At 36.6% G+C, this 12750-nt stretch overlaps 1 protein-coding gene across 3 annotated transcripts in view; it reads right to left on the bottom strand.

Annotated features, from left to right (window-relative positions):
• The window catches only part of LOC113057948 (TBC1 domain family member 22A-like), a 130219-nt gene that overhangs the window by 77421 nt on the left and 40048 nt on the right, over nucleotides 1-12750 (bottom strand). For all 3 annotated transcript variants that reach the window (XM_026225579.1, XM_026225597.1, XM_026225588.1), the window contains one exon: nucleotides 10024-10138. In XM_026225579.1, coding sequence (XP_026081364.1) covers nucleotides 10024-10138 — 115 coding nt within the window. The remainder of the gene's footprint in view (nucleotides 1-10023; nucleotides 10139-12750) is intronic.

Genomic DNA, 12750 nt, shown 5'->3' with positions numbered 1-12750 from the left:
GACCCTTAGGGTGTCCTAAGACTTTGACCCGGTACCACCCACTACTGCTCCCAGTGTTGGTTAATGAGCATCGAACAGAATCCACAGACGTGTAATTGAAGGCAAGGTTAATTAACACGGAACTCAACTCTGCAAACATGCCATATCAACATGGTAAAATAACGATCCGTTGGGTTGGTAATTACTGAAGTTGTGCTGAAAGACGAGGTGCAGATCCATATGTGATTTATGGATATCATCATCTAGTTGTAATGAAGAAAAAGCCGGGACAAAGGAAGAACAATTTGCAATGAGAACAGATGAACGACTTTCACTGGCAGCTTCTAGAGGCAGTTGGACGAAGGGCCCAAACCAAGTCTATTACATAGAGTTCCAGAAAAATGTTCAAACTTCAACACAGCCTTTTCCAGTGCCAAATATGCCCTCAGTGGCTTAATTAGGTAAGTAAATATTATCTTTTTCATTAAAGTGTTCTGTCAAAGAAATTTACTCAAAAGACATTTGATTTAGGTTGCGAAATAGATACTGATTGACTTACAATAAGACAATGTGAGTGGTGCTTGCATGTGGAGAACAAACTGTCACAACACTATTGTATTGTGGGTGGTTGCCAGGGCTTTGCTAATTGGTTGCTAAAGTGTTCCAGGTGGATTATTAATGGCAACATAAAAAAAAAAGAACAAGACGCTATTAAATCTTGGACTGTAGACATGGCTACGGTGCCTTTATTTAAGTGTACAGGTCCTTGCACACCGAGTCTGAAATGTCCGTACACATTTTTTCCCCCGTATTCGCCATCTTTTCCTATCAAAATTCTGGTTGCGGTTGTGAAAATGCAGAAAATCCAAACTGGTCTGATTTTTTTTAAGATGGACCAAAGTTTAGGAGCAGTATGTTAACGTGACTGACACAATGGGAGGTCGTATTTACTTTTTAATGTGCGAAAATCTCGGACGAGAATTTCAGACTCCGTGTGCAAAGACCCGTTTTGGCCAATCGATTCTGGCAAAGAGGAACGTTTAAAAATTGGGATTAGGGATTCGCTATAATTTATCGCTATAAATTATCTATAAGCAACATTAACAGACTCGAACTCTTGTGAAAAAGAAAAGCGAAACATTTTGTCCCAAGGATCATGTGACACTCAGGAATAAACTGCATGTTAAAACATTCAAATAAAAATATACTTTTTTCAATTGTAATAATATTTCATATTTTATTTACAACATTAAATTAACCTTTTTTTTATGTGTATTTGATATGAATGCAGCCTTTGTAAACATAAGAGACTTCTTTCAAAGTCATTTATAATAATAAAAAATATATATATTTTTTTTAAATTAACTTTGAATGGTAGTGTAAGCAAAGACAAAATGCTTTGGGGAGTAAAAATGTAACTAATACAAATCAATACAGAGTGTCTTGATGCGCAACAGACACTTGTAAGAAGGATTTAGCTCCAGAGTGGATTATGGCCCAAGGATCCAGTTATGACTACTGTAAAATATTCTGCAAAACTGCAGTAGACTTGTGGGACTCAAATCTGCTCATCAGAGGCATAAACGGCTCCCTGGACATGTAACCATAGCAATTGTTGTGACTTCAGAAATATTACAATATTTTTTATCGCCGCTCAGTGTATACGAGTAGGAGTGAGTTATGCAGAATGGCAGGAGTCCAATAAACCTCAATGTCTGAAATAGCTTGATGTGAGAGTGTGGACTGGAGATGAAATAAACGATAAACATCACAACTCTCTATTCGCAGCCACTACAGCATTAGCATTAAATGTAAGAGAAAAATTAATAAAAGAGGTGAACTTCCCTGAGTGTGAAATATTATGCAAGATTAGCCTATTAAAGAATTCATTTGCTTTCATTAGAAGCATAAGGGGAATCATTACACGTGCTGTAATGGGAAACTCATGAGGCATTAAGAGAGCACGGCCAGACAATAAAGCCAAACTTGCAGTTCTTGTAAATTGATGCCAAAAAATAAATAAATTGATAAAGATTTTGAAAGAGAGCAAATACATTTTCACGGGTGGCCGAGTGACGTTTCCATAGAATACTCCAAGAAATGATTTTGTTAATTGTTATAAACTGCACCAAGTCTAGCACGACACGATTCACAGATGTAAATGAACAAGAAGTGATTTCTCATAGCGAGGATCTGCACAGAAATTCAATTTATAGCTTTTTATAGCCAAGTAATTAAACTAGATCCAAAAATATTCAATAACTGTGATTAGTCAGAGAAAACGAATGACTTTATGACAGGGCAATTTTTCCAGATCATTTTTGGCATTTTACACTCAGAGATGAAAAAAAAAAATTAATGTGCAGCTCACAAAGCGAGACATAGCTCTGCTTTTGGATGAAGACGTAAGAAAATGAATAGTTTAAGTTAATATTATTTGTTAATTATTCATTATCCAATTCTGTTCGATTATGTCAAACATTATTTCTGTTGATGTGTTGTTACAATAATATCACTTACCACTTTACTACTAAATTAAGATATTTGTTAATGTTCCATTACCCATTTAAGTTACTTCATAACATTTGGTGATTCTTCTTCTGCAACATTACAGTATCTGTTAATGTTATGATATTCAGTCATGCTACATTGTTATTCAATAACATTATACTACATGGTAACGTAAATGTTCTTCAGCAACATTAAATTACCTGTTAATGTAACATTACATTACTTAATAAAATTGCTTATTTACATCCATGATAAATGAATGCGCTCTAGAGCAAAAATGTCAAAACCTGAAGGCCAAACGGGTTAAATAGAAAGTTGGACATTATTTATGATACAACCAAACTGCTGGTATCCTTTACTCGTCGACAGTTTAGGAAAGTCTGGAAGTGAAGTCAACCAAAAGGGAAATGAGGAAAAGTACCTGCCACTAGACATCTCAGGCATCCCAAGGCAGTCACTTAACAACTCGTTAGAGCAAATGAGGAAAGCTAAGTTCTTCAAACCGAGAAATCCGAACAAACCGATTCTCATTAAGGCCTCAATTGTGGGTCACACACCACTAACTGTTCAAGTCAGCCATGGAGGCCCATGGCACTTATTCAATGAACAGCCCACAAAGCCTTGCCAGAAGATGGACTCGAAGCAGCCGTCAGCAGTTGCAGGGTAAGTGGACTTAATGCGCATGATGTAAAAGACATAGACTTTTTGGAATCTTATGTGATAGATGGTGCCTCCAGGGAGATTATACGTACAACATCCAACAGGAAAGCTAAGGGTGATGGAAAAGTATCCTCTACGGAGCAAGAATGTTGTTGTGGAGGAAATCTTCTAAGCATGACTCTTCTTGTATGGGCTAATTGCTCATGCTAAGTAACCAAACAATGATCCCTTCCAGCAGAACAACAAATTAAAAAAAAAAAAAAAAATGATGGAGAGTTTTGAAGGAATGCTTAGAACCTCTGAAGGTTTACATGATGTCAAAGTCCTAGGGTTTCTAGGTTGCTCAATCTTTGGTGCAATGAAGAACGCCTTCCAGGTTAAAGTGAAACTCAAAACTGTCTCTTGTCCATCTTCGGCTAACGGCTTAGATCTCCTCTCTTCACTCTTTATTCCTTCAACCAGCACTGATGGTGTTGCCCACACTAATGGTTCAACCAATCCAGTGGATCTTTAACAGTAGCGCCACTGATCCACATCTGCCCTTCCAGAACATTACTTCGGGAGAATCTATACATGGAGATGAAGCAAATGACACTATCTTCCTCCTGAATCAATAGTGTGCCACGCTATTGCACATACCATTTCATCACACACTCATTACTTTCAATTATAAAACTTTATAGCAGTCTAATGGGATAACAGATCCAAACGGAAAGAAGAGAGGAGAAGAACAGAGTGGCCAAAGAAACAAAACCTTCCGAGACAAAGTGGCTGCCTGATGAGATGGAGACTTCCACGAAGAACCGCACTGTAGATTAAAAATATTGATAGGGTAGACATATGTAGCTTAACGAGCTATGCAAATGAAGCCAAATGATTAAGAGAGTAATGAATGGAGATATTGGATGGGTCTGATGGTTTTGAAGCATTTATTCATACAGAGAACTATAAGCCAAGGCAAATGAAAATGACTTTAAACCTAAAAATGTCTGATGTATATTGAGGGGAAATTGATTTCTACACAATCACCAGAAGTGAAAGGTCCTTTTAACAGATGTGTTTAATCAGTCCACCAGGAAACAGAGTCATGTTTTAACTTTGACTTGTGCAATTAATGCTTCTGAGGAAGAACTATTTGCTTTTGAACGGATAAAATGTTCAGCTAACTTGCTCTGTGTTGTATGTTAAACAGCTTTGATTATTGTTAATTAATATATTGACTATATAATATATTGATATATGTACATGACCTCAATAATTTTTGGTGATGCAATGAATCGCCCATTATATTTACTTAAAAAACACTATCAAAAACACAATAACATAAAAAAAAAACTTTTTGCCTTGCACTTGCGTCTTTTGCAGCTGTGGTGTAGTCATGAGGTGCTAGTGTCAAAAAAAAAAAAAAAAAACTAATTATATATATATATATATATATATATATATATATATATATATATATATATATATATATATATATATATATATATATATATTCTGCAGGCCCTGTTTAGGATCTGTGCCTTTATGCATACGGACATATGACTGCTAAGTAGGAATTGTATTTTACAGTAATAGTCCATCATTTACAAAGAAAAGAAGGTCAGGGGAATTTTTTTTTCTTAAAATGGCATTGAATGGTCTTAAAATGACAATAATATTGCTTAAAAAAATAATAAAAAATAATTAAAAAAAATAATTTATGGGGCAATATCTCGCACAACAAAAAGTTGTTATCGAGACAGGCCTAATTGCAGGTATCATAGATTTAATGGGGAAATTGGATGCAACAGTGTGTGGGGACATCCACCCTACAATGATAAAAATGCATGTACTCCTTTTTTTAATTCCCAAAAAACCTAAACAGTCTCAATTAGCAAGCTGTTTCTATTGCTGACAGACTGTCCCATTAGCATTTTACCATTCTCAGCCAGTTGGAGGCCGTCTGCCATTTTCTCTGTGCTCAGACTGCTGTAGCAACAATGTCTCATAAGCAATCCAGGGGTTTTGTAGTCTCCTGATTAGAGAGCCACTGAAGAAGCAGGTGATTAGTTCACCAAATACATAAAAACTAAATAAATAATAAACAGAAGACAGGGAGCCGTGCACTGAAATGGCTCGCTATGAACAGAACTGTTTTTGACATGGTAAAAAGGGTGTCGTTTCACACGACCACTGAGGAATTTTAACCAAAATATTTTGTTGACATTTCATTATTACATATGAAATCATACTAACTTGTGGAAAATAGGCATCAGATGTCCCCTTTAAAGTAAAGTAGTTTACCAAAAATGAAAATGTGTCACTATTCAAGCTCACATTTTTTACTGTGCCATCCACTAGAAGCTGATTAACATACAGAATTGCACCAAGAGTTGCCAGTTATCAGTTAAAATCATCAAACTGCATGTTAGTCCGAAAGGTTAGAGGACAACATTAGATGTTTAATACTCGAGTTACAGCATGTTAAGGATTTTTTTTTTTTTGTGAAGTAGACAAGGTTTTTTAATGAATCAATTTCATTATGTTATTATCAACCATGCTACTGTGAAAAATTCGATCGTGTCATTTGCTTCTGATCATCCGATAGCTTGCTTCAAAGGACAAAGCATGCAATGAACAAATGCATGACACCTGCAAAGGAACAGCTCATTTTCTATTTTGTAACTTTCCCAGTTGTTTCTGGAACGTGTAAAAAAAAAATAAAAAAAAATACACAAGTTCATTTAGTACATCACGAAATAAATGTATGAAGTTACACAAAGTAAACATAAAAGAAAGGTAAAATGTACACAAAAAAGGGTGGATGGTATGACATTATAACATTATGAACAATAAACCATGCTCACATTATATTTTTATACATTTTACCTTGCTTCTATGCTTGAAGCATTGCTAATTATGCCATAAACGATCAGGGCACTCGAAAAGTTCTATGCACTTTTTTTGCTGACACACTTGGGTGCTTTATTAAGCATTAAATTAAGTCACAATGTCCTGCCATTACAATGCATTCACCCAACCAGATATTCATTACATTGTCATTTGTATGATAATTTTGAGGCTAGCTATTCCTGATACTCAGACCCTAAAAACTCCTAAAACTAACTTTATTTTTCTCGCTTTACATTGGGAGTAACTTTTTTTTTTTTTTTTTTTTTTAGTTCGAGTTCTTTTGTTTTTTTTGGCCAGAAGAATCATGGCTATGGGTCAGACTTGATGCTGATGGCTCTGTAAAACTACTCAAGCAATCAAAAACTGCAAAAAACTTTCAGGCTTCCTGTACAATAGTTTGACTACCATGAGGAAGTTCCCCTGCAGTCTTGCTGCAAGCACAAATCAATAGGATTGAATTTAACTTCAGTTTGCTTTTTCTTCCATCAGGCCTTGGCCCTCAAAGTACAAGAACTCACAGAGCAGATTATAAATTTCATTTGTTGGGAGCAAATTGTATTCAAATACATTTTGAAGGCTCTCAGAACAAGGGCAGAAAAGCCCAATGAAGATTTTTCCTATCTCCTCTTGCATTTATTTACAAGCGTAATGAAAATGATTGTTTAATAATGCAATGCCCTAAAAGCAATGTACACACAGCCAAAGCACTAACTGGCCCCTAATTTAGCCCTGTCATCATACGTTTTTTTAAAAGCAGGAATCAAAAACAATCCATGGCTTAAAGAAATAACATGATTCTGCTAAAAGGAATTTTTGGGTGCATTTCATTCTGGGCTTCATCATCTAAATAAAGGCTTATTCTCTGATCTAGAGTATTTTAGACAAGCAATGTTGAGAGAAACTAATTAAAAGTAGCTGCATAGTTATCCACTGAAACATTTATATTTTCCTTAGCACGAAAATAAATGTTATTTACAAACAAATCATGTTTTTAGTCGGTTCTTTGTTATAGCTGTGTTTTCATCCAGCTATTTTTATGCGCATTTTGGATTATCGCAATTTAATAATAAAAAAAAACCGCTGGATGGAAAAGGCAATGCGCATAAACTTTTGTGCAAAACTGAGTAGGATAAACCTTTTATCCGGTAAGAAAAAATTCATATAAACTATGATGGAAACATATTTACCGAATAAATTGCACATTGAAAAATATATGTGACTGCGCTATAAGATGTAATAACTTGACTAACCAGTGGACCGATCTCGCTCACAGCAACTATATGTTGTTTTGGTCATTTTCACATGCCTGAGGAAAGTTTGTCATCAAAGTCTTTCCGTTTAATTACTGTCTTACACTACTACGTTCCTAAAAAGCAGGCATCCACCTCTTAACGCAATGACCGTACTTAGTGTGTTATGTCTGCTCTCTCTAAAGCACAAGTAATTTATTACATATGAAAACTATTATATTCAGGGGCAAGTTTTCAGGATTCATTCTTCAGTATTCAGGAAGTTATGATTTTGTTCTCTTTGACTTGTTGAATGGACATGTTTCATGCGATATTCCAGTTTTGTGCTCAAGTTAAATTTGCATCTTTAGAGGGAAACAAAGCTAATGAATCTTTGGATACAATTAGTTTTGTTCTGTTTCATGGTAATCTTCCCCTCGTATAAGTTGTCCACCACAAAGAAAGGGTCAAGTCAAACCTGAACTAAAATTCACAGAAAAGACTGACTCAAAAGATTTCTTCACACATCAGTCATAATTATGACTCTCATTAACGGATCAACCGGGAGTTGATCCGTTAAGAGTTCGGGAGATGTCAAGCTTCTCAGCGGATAAAGGACTAGAATTCTGGTCTGTTTCAAATTAAGGTACCGTATTTTTCTAGGACTATAAGTCACACTTTTTTTCATAGTTTTGCTTGTCCTGCGACTTATAGTCAGGTGCGACTTATCAAAATTAATTTGACATGAACCGAGAGAAATGAACCAAGAGAAAACATTACCGTCTACAGCCGTGAGAGGGCGCTCTATGCTGCTCTGTGCTCCTGTAGCCTACACCGAAGACATATAGCGCCCTCTCGCGGCTGTAGACGGTAATGTTTTCTCTTGGTTCTTGGTTCTAAATAAATGCGACTTATAGACCAGCGCGTCTTATATATGTTTTTTTCCTCGTCATGTCGTATTTTTGGACTGATGCGACTCATACTCAGGTGCGACTTATAGTTCGAAAAATACGGTATTCTATGATTCAGACAAGTCATGGACCACTTTTAAGACTTTGTTTTAAGCTTAAAAGTTTCAGACCCGGTTAACTGTAACTGAATAACATTCAAAAGGATCCTTGAATGTGGAATAGCATGAGATTAATACATTAATAATCTCATGCTAATAATAATCTCAAAGTCAAACAGATTTAATATCTGTATGAACTATTTATCCGTAGTTGATCGCTAATTCATTTGTACTGACTGTAGCTGCAACAGTATATTTCTCCAAGCTACTCATAATTTAAAGTACATTCCCATACACTGTAAACAAATAGTGAATTTTGGCGTTTGCCATTACACATGCGTTGATGGATATGGGTCTCTCGTCAAAATTAAAAGCCGTGATGTTTTGCTACTGCTTGCCCTCAGCAGTCAGCACTTGGCCCACATAGCACACTTTGAATGAGTATCTGTCACACATGGCACCATGCCTTATTGTGCCGGGTGGAGTTGTGGGAAATAAATTGCTTAGAAAGTTGGTACACCAAACTTTGCTCCACACACACTAAAGAGAGAGAGTTCTCCCAAACATCTTTATCATAGGAGAATAGGGGCCTTCTTAAGGCATCGTCGTCATCTTATGACAAATACACACAGTGTATACAAACACAGAGGCATACAAAACAGAAATAAAGTACGCCTTTCAGAGAAGGAACAATTAAGCATCTCGTTTCACCATGAGCCCAGAAAGAAAGAGTGCTGGGAGAAAACAAGAAAGGAAATAACAAATGTATATAAAAACCAAGACATGTCACTGCATAATGTCTTAGGTCTGAAACATACTCAATGCAATAATGTCTTGTATGATTACACATTGCTCAAGCTTCAAATACACATTCTCAAATATAAAAATCACTGCATTAACAAAAGCTTACAACATAATTCAGAAAGGAGTATTCACGTTGACAGCGATTTGGTGTGACAAAGCACCCAGAAGTCACTCATTCTCAAAGGAGTGGGTGATTTGCGGTGACATGAGCAACTGCATTGGAGGCAATGCAACAAAGTTGGGCAGAAATGTATGCTAATGAGCACTGATGCGACATAACCATTCTCTTTCAGGTCAACCACTGTCACGCAAAGCTTTTGTGTACTTGAGTAGAGTATTTTTCAGGCCTGAAGGACAAATTGGACGGAACTTGCAAAAACAAAGTGGAGGCTTTGATTCCTCACGATTAGACAAGGTCAAAGACCCAGGAAAACCTGTCCCCATGGATGCCAGCGACTGCAGAGCCTGGGGAAAAGACCCCCATCCTCCATCCACTGAGGGCATCAATTGAGCCACCCTTGTTCACTGCTTGGTTCAGGTTATTACGGTCTCAGAAGTCCATTGGAAGGGTCCCTCTGGGCCCTTCAAAATCATTAGTCTGGACAACCCGTTTAGTCTACTGGAAATCAAGCACTTAAAGGTATAAAGGTCAAGAAAATGAAAGACATTGGGCACAATCACAACGATTGAATCTCACAAAGAAAATGAAGATCCTTGGAAAGGTTTAAAGGGGCAGGTTATGACAAATTTTATGAAATTGTGATTGAGAAATTATATTAAAATTCATGCTACTGGGCATATAACACCCACGCTGACTTAACACCAAAAGCGAAGAACAGAAAACTAGTGAGTTTACACAGCTGAGCTGTTTTTGGAGTTTGTCAGGGCCCTATACATAACTACAGATCTCATATTGTAAAAGGTTTATTGACTTACCGATATACTCGAAAAGATAAACGACGAAGAAGGGTGTGACAAGGTCATTGATGCCTTGAACGTAACCACTGGCTGGATGTCGTATCGCCCAGATGAACAGAATCCGCTCAAAGATCTAGTTAAAAGCAGCAAAAGGAGAAGACATCAGAATATATGTTCAACATTTGAAAGTAGCAGAAATTGATATATACTGATTCATGCAATACAACACAAAAACAGTTAGTAGCAGAATTTGAGTGTACAAGGACACTCAAACGGTTTTAATTAGAGACACAGTGGGATCAGCCACCCCAGCCAGCAATCAATTAAGAAAATCAATTAAGCCTTCTGAGCTTTTTAATCATTAACATCACAACATTCAATAGCACAGACAGCAAGGTGAGAAATTACAAGAAGCTGTGTGCATATTTATTATAAGATGGGGCTTTCGTTTTATTTGTGGTTTTGCCAAGTTGGATGTGTTCCTGGATTTATATGATTATGGGTTCTGGCACAACACTGCAATTGAACAATCAGATTTTAGGGTTAGGATTAGGTTTGGGCTAGGGTTGGATGTTAGGGCTGTAGTACTCGAGTCCGGTCTTGGACTCGAGTCCGGTCTCGAGACATTTTTCTGTCGTCTCGGACTTGTCTCGGACTCGTTGCATTTGCACTCGGACTTGTCTCGGACTTGGCCATTGGACTCGCCAAGACTTCTAGTTGGTCTCGACCGAGTCCAGCAAAAAAATAAAATAAAAAAATTCTCCTTCAAAACAAAACCACATTTGCATGATGTCGTGACTGAAAACGTGTGGAAAACGCTAGGCGCGCCGCTCTCTATATTTCCAAAGCACTCTGTAGCCTGCGCTCGCGCTCCAGTGGCGTCTGCTGTTGCTGGGCAACCATTACCCGCTCTCCATGATGACGCAGAAGTTTCAGCAAACAATAAATTGATTTCCAGCACTAAACATCCCTTTCAGTAGCTCTGCTAATAGATTCATTTAAAAAATGGCTGTCCTTGTTCAGCTATGACCATCTGTTTCTCCATCTTAGCTTTCAGTATTGTTCCGGGAAAGGATGTGCATGACCAGCGGTGCATTTGCTGCGACCTGAAAAGTTTAGATGTTTCTAATTTAATTTTCTACCTGTTAGATTGTGTCTTATTTACATCTACACCTAGATCGCCTCAAACGTCCCCTTTACAATAATGAAATACTAATTATTGTTGTACAGTATAGGGGTTGCAAGACTACTGATTTCTACTAGTCGATTTTTTTTAATTAAAAATGCTTGAGTTACTCGACTACGCTTATTAATGTATAGCCTTATGCAACAATTAGCCTACATATGTAAATTTAAAAAAACTTTATAATTATGACATTACATATTTAAATTTTCATATAACAGCCAGTATTTGTATCTGTAGCAATCACACATTTTTTCCTATCTGCATTCGGATACAGCGTCGTACAGTTACTTGATAAGACCATTATGACTTTTTTTTTTTCGTAGTTATCACTGAACAAGTATGTCGTGTTAAACTAGAATAGTTATTAATTTCTAAAATAATATTTATCATGCAAGCAGAGAGATGTCATGACAAACGTTTAGTGATCATTTGAACACGACTGAATCCATTCAATGCGCACATTTTTATTACGCATTTATTAATTTATTTTATTACATTTTTATTTTTAACACTTTGAGTGAGTATAATGTTAATGAACTTCACTAAACAGATGTGTGTGTGCCGCGCAAACCAGCAAAAGGTAAATATGCAAACATGTAGGAAAAGTAGACAATGTATCCGTATCTAAGATGATTTTTAGCCTACTCTTGAGAGAGAACTGGTTTGGTTTTTGACAGACTGAGACACGCAGCGCGGCTGTTTGATTGGTGAGCGCGCTGTGCTTATAACATTCATTCGTATCATATCGTAGCCTAAGCTTTAAATCATTGCCTTATATATAAATATATATAAATACTATAACGTGTATGATGTATTATTATAGGTAAAATTACTCTTGCAACGCTCTGATTTCTGAGAGATGCGCAGAGAGGCGACAACAATGCGGTGTTTGATTTGCGCTCTTTTCACTCATAAAGTTTACATTCATTCACTTCTGGCGCTGATCCCCTGGCTCACCTGTTATCTAGCAAACACCAGACTGTGTCAGCTTCAGCCGAGTATTCAGGCAGAATTATTCCTTGTCCGTTATTCGTTTTTTAAGCCATTATCCTTGCCACAACCCTAATTATTACATTACATATTTTATTTTTACATGCAACATAAGGTCATATAGTAACAGCTCCACGCAATATTGTAATTCTAAAATTTACGTCGTACTTGCAAACACTTTGTATGCATTATGGTTAATGCATGCATAATTATTTCCAACAGCGCCGAGTCTATGCAAGCACTAGTACAGTATAACAAAAATATTGTTGTATTTATGTGCGCATGCCCAGTAAAGCCAAACGTATCCCTTCTAGCCTTGCTGCACGCATTTGTCATATCCCGAATTTTGCGTGTGTCTGTGCACTGTGCCAAGGCAAGGCATCAGTCGTTTAAATTTTTGACCACAGACATAATGTCAGCAAAAGCAGCATTATTAAGTAAATAAAATGAAAATAACGTACATAAAAATCATTTGACCTTCAAATTATTTTGTTCTAGAGGGCCAGTGTCCTTTATAGTTTATTTTTGAAAAGTATGAATCTGAAATATATTTTATTTTACCTGGATAT

Source organism: Carassius auratus, chromosome 4, assembly GCF_003368295.1.
Source record: "Carassius auratus strain Wakin chromosome 4, ASM336829v1, whole genome shotgun sequence".
In the NCBI taxonomy this organism is placed as follows: Eukaryota; Metazoa; Chordata; class Actinopteri; order Cypriniformes; family Cyprinidae; genus Carassius; species Carassius auratus.
Note: the sequence above shows the minus strand (reverse complement) of the source record. Positions and strands in the feature narration are given on the sequence as shown.